The sequence below is a fragment of the Pieris napi genome, chromosome 1 (genome assembly GCF_905475465.1).
Source record: "Pieris napi chromosome 1, ilPieNapi1.2, whole genome shotgun sequence".
Lineage (NCBI taxonomy): Eukaryota > Metazoa > Arthropoda > Insecta > Lepidoptera > Pieridae > Pieris > Pieris napi.
In genome coordinates, this window is record NC_062234.1 from 4,399,913 (window position 1) to 4,414,635 (window position 14,723).

The 14,723-nt window shown below is 33.3% G+C and overlaps 1 protein-coding gene across 2 annotated transcripts in view; it reads left to right on the forward strand.

Annotated features, from left to right (window-relative positions):
* Positions 1–1,771: 1,771 nt before the first annotated feature.
* Positions 1,772–14,723, forward strand: part of LOC125052112 — a 63,938-nt gene continuing 50,986 nt past the window's right edge. For both annotated transcript variants that reach the window (XM_047652756.1, XM_047652757.1), the window contains exons 1-2: positions 1,772–1,877; positions 12,705–13,091. In XM_047652756.1, the coding sequence (XP_047508712.1) occupies positions 13,010–13,091 (82 nt within the window). In that variant the 5' untranslated portion in view covers positions 1,772–1,877; positions 12,705–13,009. The remainder of the gene's footprint in view (positions 1,878–12,704; positions 13,092–14,723) is intronic.

The following is a 14,723-nucleotide window of genomic DNA, read 5'->3' on the forward strand; positions in this document are numbered from 1 at the left end:
ATAATATCTATTATTTTTCTTTGTCATCGGTAATATCTAGGTAATGTTCTTCAAGCTGAAACCTAGTTAGAAAACATAAAAGCGTTCTATCACTCGTAAATCATCTACCAAAGTCAATAAAAAGCACATAACTTTTAAACAATCGAATTTGTAACCGAGTCATAAAGACATTTATTAAGAGTCGTCCATTAGCTGAATTGCAAGTCCCGTCTGTTTATTATCCCTATAAAGTATAAGTCACTACATTTCGACCCCCGATTTAACGGTTCTTGTGAAGTTGCTGTTCTGGTCGTTCAACATTTGATGATGATATCTTAATCTAAATAATTATAGAATCGGTTAGGACAGGATAATATAACAGATACAGATTTCATTACATAATCTACAATAAGATCTATAATACCCAAAATAGTTTATAAAATAATATACATTGAAGTAAATAACTAAACTTAACATAAACTAAAATATATCATTAAAAGGAGTCCCTTTAGACAAGGTTCCGAAGATACTGGCAGATCTATAATTAATCTACAATTGACATCAAACTGTCAAAAACATATTTTATTTATCAACTGGTACGTCATTTAATATGTAATAATACTCTGTGCACAATACTAAAGACAAGACCGATGTAACTTGTTTCCAAAACTATGTTGTGTGCGTTTTATAAAACCGCTTTATAATAAGACGAAGTACTTTATTAAAGTATTACACGAGTTGCAGACGACTTTGAAATTAATTATCAAACTTGATGTATAAACTCAGGAGTTGACGAACGTTTCACTGTATTATGATATTGCTTTGAATCCCAATTCTATAAGAAATTTGTTTTATTTAGGAATGACTTAACATCAGGTGAGCCTTCTGCCCCTTTGCCCCATGTTTTATACGAAAAAAATATTTTAATGTACATTTCATTGAAAGAGAATAGAAATACAAAAATCTACGTTCACTAAATAGCAACAATTGCTTAGAGCAATAGCAAGACATTTATTGATATCGTATGATATAAATCGACGTTTATAAATAATGTATAATTGTGACTCTAGTAAACCAACAGATGTACCGAATATTTAAAAAAAGGGGCTTGTAATAATATTGCCTCTCAACCTTTCGAATTAAATCATGTTCATTCAATCTGTTCATCATGAAATTGTGGAACATGCAAGACCAATATTTGCATATGAACACTTAATTTATGTAAATTATCTGGTTTCATTTGAGTGGCTTACATTTGAAAACATGGGTCTTTAGCATGTTTGTTATTATTAGCTACGCAAAAACTGTTTTAAGTTATACTTTATCTTTATCCCTTAAATCTCGGCTTAAATCTGTTAATAGCAATTAACAAAAATGTTTAAACAGATTATGTGATTGACTCTTTCGTAATTGCTAACCCGTTTATCTCATCACGAAATTCTGTTTTAATAAAATAACACATAACAGTAAAATGAAGTTCCAAAATAGTTTGTAAGAAGGCTTTTTAGCACAGTAATATTATGAAACGTATGTATTTTTGAATCTTTACCTCGTGAACGTGATGTTTCATGATGTATTTTATGGTCTGTAACTATAACATCACAAAATTGCATAATTGTATGAACATTTTATTGGTTGTTATGAAAACTGTTTTACATAACATAAACGATTTTTAAGGATTTTAGTTATGAAGAAATAAATTGTATCTAGATTTAGGAAGTCAACCTAACCCACACAGTAGCGACAATTTATTTATAGGAACCGGGTAACTAATCAAGACCAACTAGTACGAGCCGGGACATCGGCGCGCGCGCGCGTTTTGAAGTGTTTTTCTGTGGTTCATCGATAGTTTGTGTACTTGTTTTGTGCGTTGTGATTAATGGATATTATTATACACGGTTTGTTATTTTAATTATTTATTTATATTAAATCCTTTAATACAAATCTAATTGTGGATATAGATTTTAAGTAAATTACGAGTATGTAAAAAAATCTTTGAGAATTCAGCCGTAGTCGCATCAATTTGACGTTGAAAGTTTTGCAGATTATATAACAACGCTCATGAAAATCGTGATTTATCTTACTTTTGGATTTACCTATATGAATTTATTTCTTGTTCTAAATTATATCACACTACGCTAACTAAATGAAACTGAACATTAGACGCCTTTTCTTCCCCCATATTGTGGTACTTAAATCATTCAAAAATTACTTAAAAGCCTTACTAACTAACTACGACAAATATCTAATCTAAACGTGTGGGCGAATTACATTTTTTTTGCCTTTCATATTTTTAGTGATTTTTTATATAACATTCTTAAAGACTAATAAATAGGATAAACGTTTTATTAAATGTTATCGTTACAGTAACAAAGGCCAGACGCCTTTGTTCCCGAATCTTTTTCAAGTAAATTTAACAAAAACATTTCTATTCATTCAGAGTAGAGCTGCTACGTATTTGGTTGGTGTTTAGATTAATTAAAATTGAGATTAAAATTATGGGGATGTTGGATCATAGATTTCTTAAAATTACCTAATTAATTTAAGGGTAGGGGCGGCTGTGGGATGATAAGTGTCGTAACGTCAGTCGTAGCATACATCATAACAAAATAATGGTGAACAAGATAATACTTTCGTATTTATCCAGATCGAACATAATACCTCGGAAATACGTATTCAACTAAGTGGAGACTGCTTGTTATATATAACATTGCAGTAAAGAACTACATAGATGTGAATATGACAGAATCAAGAAAAATATATATCGTTTCATTCGTTTGATGTTAAAAATATAGGTACCTTAAAATAATCTTAAAAGCATACTTTTAAAGCAGTTTTCCCTTATTGGCAAACTGATGGCTCAAATATGATACCTATTCCATTCAGAAATAATGTGACCAGCATATAAATAGTGTGACCAGCATAAATCTCACTTCGAAACATAATAAATAAATATGGCTACACGATCGCGCCTTTGTGTTATGCTAACATTAGGTATCTCTGCGATCCTAGTACGTAGGTTAAATCCGCGATTCTTATCCCACGAGGATCGGAGGTCGTACATTCGAAACTTTAACTTCATACTTTAAAAGAGTAACGTGGAAATATGTTTGCCCGATTAGAGGGTTACAAGACTCCATACAAATAATATCTTAAATCTCTTTATATTGTTATGTTAAAGTTCACCGGAAGTCCGTTACTTCAATGTAATTTACGTCTACAATTTATATTAATAAAAGGTAGGTCTTTTATAATAGGGAAGCATGGCTAGCGAATGATTGATGTGCGGGCACTCATAGTTATTGATATTGATTGCAAATATTACGACAAGGAGTCCTGCCGTCATGAATCATAATATGAAATCTATAAGAAATAGTTTCTATCAAACTCAGCAAACAACTAGTGAGCCAGTGACTCGAGCACGTGACTCTGATTCCGAGGTTCGAATCCCAGCTGTTACTTTTATTTTTAACACTCTCTCACGGTGAAGGAAAACATCGTCTACTAAGTAAACGTAAATACTTTCCTATTAAACAATTTTTTACGAAACAATTGCAAAAATCTAAGGCCAAAACCCAAAGGTTGCAGCGCCATTGGTTTTTTAGAAAAAGAACGAGACGTTATTTATGTTTGAAGAATAATAAATTGTTCATTAATAACTGTAAAGTTGGTTGGTCTGTAGAAATAAACAAGAACCTTACTTATTTGAAGTATTTTTATTGATGAATATATAAATGAGAAAAAGCATTTCAGTGATTAATTTTAACTAGAATAAAATGGTGGACGAATTTCTACGAAGACAATTGGAATATAAGCGATTGAACGCAATATTGCAAACAAGTATTCCCTTTGTATTGCAACATCAAAAGTAAATGTTAATTCGGACATTCCATTAGCGACTGAAGGGGAAACAAAAACAAAAGACTCACATTAAGCCCCTCCTCCGCTTCCCTTCGCGATTTGAGATTCAGTTTAATACTTGTTTTGAATACTACTTGAAACAATAATGTTGTGTCGAGTTAGCGCTGTTACATTTTGAATACCATTTTTTTTTTCGGTGGCCCCACCGCTTCTTCACCCATTTCTCGAGCTGTGGTCTGAATGCGTTGATGGTGTAAAACCTGCTCGCACCAGCCTGTTCTTCAGTGTCTTATTGCTTGCTGCCAGCGCATGGTCATTACCATTGTGCCTAGCTTCAGATACCATTATACCATGTTTAGAGGAGTATACCGCTACCGACCTGTAAGATAACAAAATTTAAACTTTTGGATGTACTCTGGGAGCCCGTGATATTTAAGGCATTCCTTCCTTCTTGAATACTTTCTCAGTGTGTTAAAAGCCTTGCGCCTCGTGTACATTAAGAGCCTACAGTCTCTAGATGCTTGTAAATACGACCGACAATGATCCGCTCGAACAGCTTGCCGGCTTCATCTAAAAGGAGTATTGGGCGATACGCTGAGGGTGACAAGCGAAACTCTCCACTCTTTTTTAATAGCACCAGCCATACAGTCTTCCATGCCGATGGGAAGTGGCCTTTTCTCAAGCATTCTGTGAGGATACATTGAAATCACACGCAAAGACCAGCGCCGAGGGTAAGGGCCAGAACTAGCGCGTTCGCGCCGGGGCCTGATGGTTTTCTTTCTAAATCCGAGGACGATATCTCAGGGCTTCGTTGTGTTCGATGCTCATCCCTTAATGCAGGGGTACTCCGCTCGGGGAAAAGTTTTGCCACCACAGTGCTAAGCAGGTCTGGTTCCATAATAACTGTCAGAGGTGGAGCCCATTGGCGCAGTTTATTTGTAACTATTTGGTACGGGGGCCACTAGGGAGCCGGGCGTCTCTAGTAGATCCTGCCATTCCCTTTCTTTGGCTTTGGTGATCGTAATTCGTAGCGCCTGTTTAGCCTCTCGCAATGCACATTGCGGCTTTCCTCTTCGACACGTAGGGGACGCCGTCTGCGAGTCCTAGTATAGAGACTACGGGCGGTAATGCAGACAGTCCGTAGCTGGGCGAGTTCCACCAACCACCACACTTTACACTGTCGCCGACATCCAACGTTTATATACATTACTAATATGTAATAAATCATTATAGAACACTCTCATACTTTATTTTAGTTTATGTCAAATAAGTAATAATAGCAAAAAAACAGTATCGAACGTATATGTCAAGTATATAATTAACATGAAAAATAGTGCGTGATTTTTTGGGAGTGATCGCGCTTCGGAAACGACCAATTTTAACATAATTCTTATGCAAATATATGTAATGGAATGTTTTTTGCTGCGTGCTTTACTGGATTTTACTGAGTATTACTGAAATTTCTGCTGCCAGAAGTAAATGAATGAAATATCGTATATTTAAAATTATTATTTATAGTTCCGGTAGTAATGTGAAGCCGCTCTTAAAATAATCGAAATATGGTAAACATAATGACCACATGTTTAATGCTACAATACATCATGCCTTACGATATTGTGGGCGAGGGAAACATTATTAATATTTTTCATCTCAAATTTAATTTATAATAAATTTTTTTTGTCATCATTGACTAAATGACCCCTTTTGGGTTATAGCGTTTAGAAATACTACACTAAAAGATAGATAGTTAAAATTTTTTGTCGATACTTATAATTTAATCTACGAGTAGTTAACTTAACATTTCTATAAATGAGTACAGCTTTTCATTACGGTCATTTAATAATGATTGATTGTAGTTTACCACGGGTCCAAGTAGTTCATTAGAGATTTTACAATCCTATTGGAAGTCTTTTGATTTCGTATAAGATATAATTAATTGAATATTTCAGTACGGCCATAAAATACTAGATAATTATTGTTATGTGTTGCAGCAGTTTTGGCCTAGTGGCTCCAGCGTGCGACTCTCATCCCTGAGGTCGTAGGTTCGATCCCTGGCTGTGCACCAATGGACTTTCTATGTGCGCATTTAACATTCGCTCGAACGGTGAAGGAAAACATCGTGAGGAAATCGACATGTCTTAGACCCAAAAAGTCGACGGCGTGTGTCAGGCAGTGGAGGCTGATCACCTCATGAAACAGATTCAGATATCTGAGGCCCTAAAGAGGTTGTAGCGTCACTGATTTATTTCAATTATTGTTGTATCTACTCTTGATATATTAAATAGGCAATGAATTCGTTTCTGAATACTCTTAATTTGTATAACACTGTACTTGGTCTGAACTGATAAATAATTTTCTATCCCAGCTAGGCAAGATAGATCTAGTTCACACGCGCTACGGTCCCACCTGCCATATTAGTCACTTCCTCCTGCCAATCAATTTGCAGCCACTCTTGACACTTGCCGATTCGACAATTTGCGATCTAAATGATTTGCGCGTGATTTATGATAGCTACATATTGACCATGCCAAATCAGCAAATCAACAGCTTTGCTTGAAATGCGAAATCGGTTCAACGTTTATAGAATAGTCTGGATCTGTTGATGTTTTATGTATAAAAAAAACCTTTTTTGCCTGATCCTCAGATTTTCTGTATCTGTTTTGTGATCGTTTTTTTCTAACAGGCAAGTAGGTGATCAGCCTTCTTTTTATATAAGGCTCGCCGGTTTTCTCACAATGTTTTTCGTCACCATACGTTATATTGATTACATTAGTAGATATTAAAATGCTAATAATCTAAATAGTATATATCTCGAAGTCAAATAATTCTTAGCCTTGCGATTCTGTAACTCACTTTTCGAACTCACACAGCGGTTTTCGCATCGGCGGTCGCTCTCAAATCAGTCGTGAAGCAGTCATTTTATGATTTGGCATTCTGATAAACAATAAACTACAAGCTCCCACCTTTTCAAATTTAAAAAAATGCCAAGTATAATATAAAAAAGTTACTGCTCGCAAGACTGCCAAATAACCTAAAGAACTTTTTAAAAGAGCTGCTACGTATAGTTTTTTCTTTGAAGCCAATCAAATTTTACGTTACAAATTACGACGCCTCTTCAAGAAGAATAAATAATGGATTTCAATATCTCCAGCATCACGAGTCGAGTTATAGGTTAGAGTACATCGAGAATTCGCACTTGCAATCTTCTGATACATGCCAAAGAAAGTAGCACTACAGCCTCAATGTGATTGATGGGTACGTCAGGAGGCAACATCATCCGCCGTTACTACATGTGTCCTCGGCAGGAAATACCATCTAAAAAGGCACATATTATTCGATATATAAGGTTAGTTAACGAATAACACGTGTTAACGGACTTTTTATGGTCTATTGAGTGACCTCAAGAAAGTTAGGGTCACCTGTTAAGACAAGGAGGATTTTTCATAAATAAATATCACCTCATGAGGTAACATTTCAAGCGTTTTGGAAAAAAAATTTAATAAAAATTATTTTTAAGTCGGCTATCACTTTAGTTTAAAGCAAAAACACATAGAGTCTGGCTAATCAAAGAAGATAATTGAATTATTTGGTTAGTATGATTTATTTTCTGTATACTTCATGCAATTACTCATTTTTATTCCTATTATATATTTTTTCCGAATAATAACAGGCCTAAACTTGGTTTTATGTGATAGAATATTTCGTTTCTTTCGCAGTATTTGATTATTCCGAATAAAGTTGTGTTTTATAATAAATATAGCTTTAGTTTTCCATGCAATGCTAGTCGTTTTAAGTATCAATAATAAAAGACTAAATACGTATAGTATTTAATTTCATAGAAATATACTATCAATGTAAAAAAATAATCAAGTATCAAGTAAGTTTAATCCACAAAATATATCAAACTTTTAGGGATACCACACTATATCTTTTTTAATTTGCCGCGCTTTTTCGTTATCTTCTTTCATTAGCCAGACTCTTATTATCTATAGTATTCCTTTTAGTTAAAGTATCCAGCTGTTTATTTTACACAGCCAAGTAAATCTTCTTCTACTGAGCTTTAATTATATGTCCACATTAATTAGAATTTTAGTTGTCTTCTGTAGGCGCCAGTCTAGCCGAACGTAATGAGTCATAACGATTCAAATTCCCTACACAAACATACCTTTAATTGACGCCCGCAATTACCATTCCGCGTGACACATCTATATTGAATTAATTAATTCGTTGATCTTAATATAATGGCTCTAAATGAGCCTAATAGATCTAAGTCTACACATTATAGTACTTGGTTAATCTATATTATTATGATTTATCACTTTTAAAGGATATTTTATTAATAGAATTGAGATAGTTATCATATAATGCCTTAACATAAAATATCAAGAGAGCACTGCCCTGCGATTCTGTAACTCACTTTTCGAACTCACACAGCGGTTTTCGCATCGGCGGTCGCTCTGAAATCAGTCGTGAAGCAGTCATTTTATGATTTGGCATTCTGAAAAGGTGGGAGCTTGTAGTTTATTGTTTATCAGAATGCCAAATCATAAAATGACTGCTTCACGACTGATTTGAGAACGACCGCCGATGCGAAAACCGCTGTGTGAGTTCGAAAAGTGAGTTACAGAATCGCAGGGCAGATTTATTGTTCGTATCGAATATTTCATTTCTTTTTTCCATCTCTAAGACTAAAACCGCATTTTGCTACGGAAAACAATTTATGTTTCAATCAAAGCTTTATCCTTAATATTTAAATGTTTATTATTTAAGTTTGAACCCCTAATTGGTATGGTTTAAAATAAACGAATGACCGCAACTTACGAAGAAGTCAGAACTATTCACAACAAATAAGAAACAAATATCTCGGAACTCAAACTAGTTTTCAAGAAATCTTTAATAGACTGAATGGGAATATCGTTAATAGGATTTTCCCTAAGGGCTTAAACGAAGTCCTAATGATTGTAGTATTGTGTTTTATTTAAATTGGTTTTAATTTAAAGATACTGAGATGGACTTTGAGGACATTTAGAAGTTAAAATGTACTTACAGCTGATAAAAATAACGATATACAAAAATCACTAAAAACAATAATACTATTTATTTTTCCAAATATAGTTTTAATTTTTACATATCTTGAGTATTTGTAAATTATTTTATATTAAGTTAAACTCGAGGTAACAAAGCAAAGTATTTTCATAATTGAATAATGCCTTTGTCATGAAACTTAGTAATTTTAAACATTCATCAAATACAGCTGAACCATTAACACTGTTTATTTGTTATATGTTATGCCGAAAAGCGGCTATGAATTCATATTTCTAAGCGTAGGCAATAAGCAACAATTCATTTTCCAACGCTCACATTACAAACCAAGAATAGGGCGACATCACTCATCACATCATAAAACAAAACGTCAAAAATTCTTTCTATAATTAGTTCGTAAAGGCAACGTACATATGGCGTTATTATTTCAAGTTCTCGATAAACAGTAGCAAGTTGTATCACTAGTACAAGTACGGTTAGTAATAAAATGTGTTTAGTTATGAGTATTGGAAGGGCCTTATCTTATGTTAGTGATGATGTTGCCGATGACGAAGGTATATTTTTATTCAGAATCGATGATTAAAGCCACTAAAAGTTTGACATACAGTGTCATACTAACAACTTAGTACCAACTCTGCAATCGCATTACTGGTTATTGTGATTGTTCGAATTTTTTGTTGAAAAAATTGTCGTTTGTTTTATTCGTTCGGCATCCTCGACTAGCTAAAACAACAGCTAGATAAAACAATCGTGGAAAAATTATAAAAAATGATTAAATTCTCGCAAAATGGACTTTTTAAAACAAAAAGGAAGTAGGAAAGGTTGACTCTTGACCATATATTATAAGAGACCATAGATTATAAATTATTGTTATACAGTTTTTATCAAGGGCCTATACTCTGCAGTCTGCACTCACCCTTATAACAATGTGTGCTATATCATTCCAAGAGCCACCAACCAAGGCAAATCACTCCCAGTTTACAAAATGTCACTCACATCAAAGAGCTTACATCAAAAGGTATTATAATGACTTACCATATTGTATCGTCGCACATTTTATTTTTTTCCCTGTACCAATTATAGGTTTCTTTCGTTACTTAGGTACGTATAATATGTTACTTACGTACGAATATTATGTTACTTACATACGTATTGTTTAGCTGATTTTCTGTGTTTACATACACACTAGATTTTAGACCATAATTAAGAAAATTAATATTATATTATATAGTTTTAGCTGTCTTGTGACGATGATAACTAACTCATTTATTACAACAATAAACTTAATAACCATAATAAATTATATGAATATTACAAGTTTTTATGTAAAACAAATCAGGCTTAATAATTTTAACCATAACACAAAAATCAAAGATGACAAAAAATATAAAGACAAATTATATATTTTTTTTTAATTAATTATGTCTCGATTTATAACTCCTTGTAATAATATTTTCCTAAACTACGTTCCGCCATGCTAAAAGCCGTCAGCTGCAATTTAAACTTTGTCAAGATACGCATCGTTACGGGATCTTTTTTAAGCTGATGACAGAGTTGGATTTATTTAGAACCCTCCCCTAATAATGCAGTTAAGATGTTGTGACATTTATTAAGCTATTTTTGGCTTGATAAATGTATAAAAATAGATAATATAAATAGGAAAAAAGACACACGAAAGGCAACAAGATAAATACTTTAATTACTTAAACTAAATAAAAATTAATACTAATGAAGTAGTAACAATAAATATGTTTATAGAATACAATAGTATAAGATCCCGATATACAATGGATCTTCACCGAGATGCTTATTTAATGAAACGTATTTTATATTTTATTTAATATGTCTTTCTATATATAAATATATTTTTTTTTAATCTTAATTAAAATACTCTGGACTGAAATTTGCTAGGCAACCCATATTGATTATATTTATTGACATATTAAATTAAATATAAAATACGTTTCATTAAATAAGCATCTCGGTGAAGGTCGTTGTATATCGGGATCTTAGACCACAAAGAAATAAAGGTTTTCTATGCTTTTAGTTCTTCTATTAAGTAATCATATTAATGAGACAGTAAAAGACAGACTATGTTAACCTGTGAAAATATTATCTTATTGGTTTGTGGACTTAGTTTCCGGACTAAGACTATTTAGACACTACTAAGACATTGTGCGTAAAGTCCTGGCTAACTAAGCCAGCCTAACTCCTTTCAAAAGCACAGAAGCTTCCTGTGCACTTCGCAGGCTTCAAGGAGCGACCTCACTGATCCGAGGATTTCTGCACGTTGTTTAGCCAAAGCCTCGCATTCCAGAACTACGTGGGTGACTGATTTCTCTGAGCCTCTGCCGTGTCTGTCGCGCCTAGGACAAAAAGATGTTTATAAAAGAGATAATAGCCCGTAATTGTCTCCTTGTTTACCTTTAATCGGTTCGATAGATAATTACGAAAAAAAAAATACTATTAATTAACAATATATTTAGATATATGTAATTGGATAATTTTAGAACACCAGATAACAATACCAGTAATATATGCGATGCTTATCTTAAGTGAGGTATGCTTAATCTCATTAAAACATAATTTGTTCCTTTCGAATGAATGGAAACATATGTAATTATAATTTATGTCACCCTTATGATCCTTATCTTTCATTTATTAACAAGGGTAGATAAAAATAATCTATTAAATTATTTTAAACATTTCGAATGCTTTCCATTATTAATTTTGGCATTCGGCTCAACAAAATTTATAATTAAAATTGATTATTCCCGTAGATGTAGTGTTTCATTTTCCGGAATTTTCATTATACACTGTGTTACTGTATGACCTTCCGAGTTGAAAGTTGCTGATTCATCAAATAAGCTAAACACCTTACCAACTGTTTATAAAAAAAATGTGTGCGTGTACTAGGTGTACACACGTAAGAAGTGAAACTTATATAAAACCTTTGTTGTACGCAGAGCCATAATTGGTTTGTTTTAAGTTTAGAGGTCAGAAACTATTTCTTTAATCACAGTAAATTTTGATACACTGCCTAGCATACAATTTACAAATTAATTGCTGCAAATTGCGATTAGCAAATTTCAAGTCGAAAATGTAATCCGTTGTCAAACTTCAAAGTCAAAAACATACTATATGTCATATTTTAACGCCGATAAAGAAGTTTGACTTCGAAAATGTAATCCGTTGTCAATCTTCAAAGTCAAAAACATACTATAATATGTCATATTGTAACGCCGATAAAGAAGTTTGACTTCAAAAAGCAACATGGCGCGTAACGGAAAAATGTGACGCGTAACGCAAAAATGTTACACTACATTTTTTTCCAACCCCGATAAAGAAGTTTCACTTCAAAAAGTTTAAATATTAATTTAGCTAATTACTGCGACTGGTCCTAATTGGCCCGATGATTTTCAAGGCAAAGGAAGCGAAGCATCCGGAGGGAGTTACATTATTAGTTCGACGGAAGCGTGACGCATGTCCAAAATAGCCTGACCTCTGGGTGACACATTAACATTAACATTACCCAAACATGCGTTATTAGGCGGTTATATAAATTAATTTTGAGATAATTTATATAGTAGAAAAAACACTGTAAAGTATTTTAAAAGTTTAAAAACACAAAACTCTTCAGAGCTTTCTGTAAAAGTTTTTCTACTTCAGCGAATGAAAATAGTCTGTCGCGTGGGTTTTGAAATTTGTAATTCGGAATCTTAAAATGATTTAATTAAAAGTCGTTAAATGTTTATGAAAACAGGGTTTAAGTAAATATGGCAATAAGAATTTTACTAATTTTACCAAAACATTCCTTTCAGATATCGAGTTCCGGATTTCGAGGTGAAAAGTTGGACATCGACCTAATATTATGACACTTTGAAGATATAAAAATAGCATTTCATAATGCGGCGTTCATTATGTAATTTACATGACGTTTAAAGAAATGAATGACGTCACAAATTGAACAGCTGATCACGGAACATAATTAAAGGAATAAAAAATAAAATAAATAATTTAAAAATACTATGAGGAGTTAAATTTACTTTACACATGGATAAACATCACTTTTCTTCTTATAATGAAGATGGGTTTCGTTGTGTTTCGAAAAGTATTTTAAGTGAAAATGGGAAAGGATTTGTGCGTGTTTGTGAAAGTGCTGGTGATATTGACTATGACAAGGACTAGCTTTGAGATGATGGAATCAAGTAAGTTTCTTCTCGCTAACATATATAGGTTATAAGAGAAATCCTTTCGTTAAAAGAAATTAGCCGGGCTCGAACAGACGATCTCTTGCTTAAGTCACATGCCTAAAGGAGCATTCAAGTATTACGTAACGAATTTGGGGGGGGGGTCCTTTTGTAAAACGTTACGATGCGGGGCGGGGATTGAATTACGCGTTATTGTTAATATTATTTTCGACTTTCCAGTATTTTACACCACATAATGATATCTTTTAGGTATAAAGAGTCACTGGGTGGTCACAAAACGTTTTACTATTGGGTGCAGAAAATCGTTACGCGCGTTAGATGGGGGGGACAATAATCTCCAAACATTGCGTGCCGTAATACTTGAACGCTCCTTAAGCCAACAGTGCTGCACATCATTGTAAATGGGTGTCTATGGGCTGCGTAGACTGCCCTTTTTGGTCGTCCCGCAGGCTCGTTTGCCCCCCTATTATATAAAAAAAAATTGTATAATTTAGTTAAAAGTTAAACTGCTTTAATAGTAGTCAAGTGCACACCCAATAACGTTTCAGAATTATACAATCTAATATATTAACAAACCGCTAGGTTTCCGGAACTGTGTCAGGCTTTGCACCTAGTTCCCGGTTTAGCAAATAAGATCTGTTGCCCAGATTCTCCATACCAATAAGCTAGATAAGTTAGATCAGCCATGTTTACCGGCATTTGAGCAATATTTGAAATTCAATGGTTGAATGATTGTGAAACGTTGCTAAAGTAAATAGACTAAATGTGTAATTATAAAAATCGGATATCCTGGAGTAGCTTTAAACGTAGTAGGTAATTTTTCTTCGTCTGACCCGAGATCAATTTTGTTTATAAAACACAAAATTTCCATTACCGAAAGAACTATGTTTAGAACGCATATGGCAAGTGGGGCCCAGTCAGGGTTTAAACGTACAATCCCATAATTAATGAATTCCCACTTAGCATCAATTAAAAAATATATCGGTATAAAATTTATTTTTCATACAATAATTAAATTATTTATGAGACTTAAAAACAAAAATAAGAAAACATTTCGTAGGTCAACGGGCAACGGGCCGCCTTATTTCTATTTTGACACTAACTACGATCTTTTCCAACCCTAATAAAAGAAAAACGATAATTTGAAAACAACTGTAGAAGTGGATGAGGGCGAAACTTATAAACAATTTAATAATAATAAACCAAACCTTCGTATAAATAAATACAGCTAACATAACCATATGTTTATAAAGGAGATTTGTGAAGAACGATAGTCAGCAAGCCTATGACGCGTTACTACGCATATATATGCCAAATAAACTACATACCTATATAACCATTAATTGTTTCTATTTAACCAATAGGCTCAGCAATAGGCATATCGCTTCTTGTTTACAGGGCAGTATTGAATTTTCTATATGCAAGCAGGCAGTGTCGCATACACCCTGGCGGTTCGCCAAATTGAAATGATGTTATGGTGCCCGACTTTAAATATTGCTTGTCAATAAGATAATGGTAATTGAAATCAGTCGAGTCACGCACACATAATCGAGCTTATATAAGTACTACACATTTGTAGTTTTATAAATAAATCGGTAAATAGTGTGTCATCAAATTATTGAAATTAAA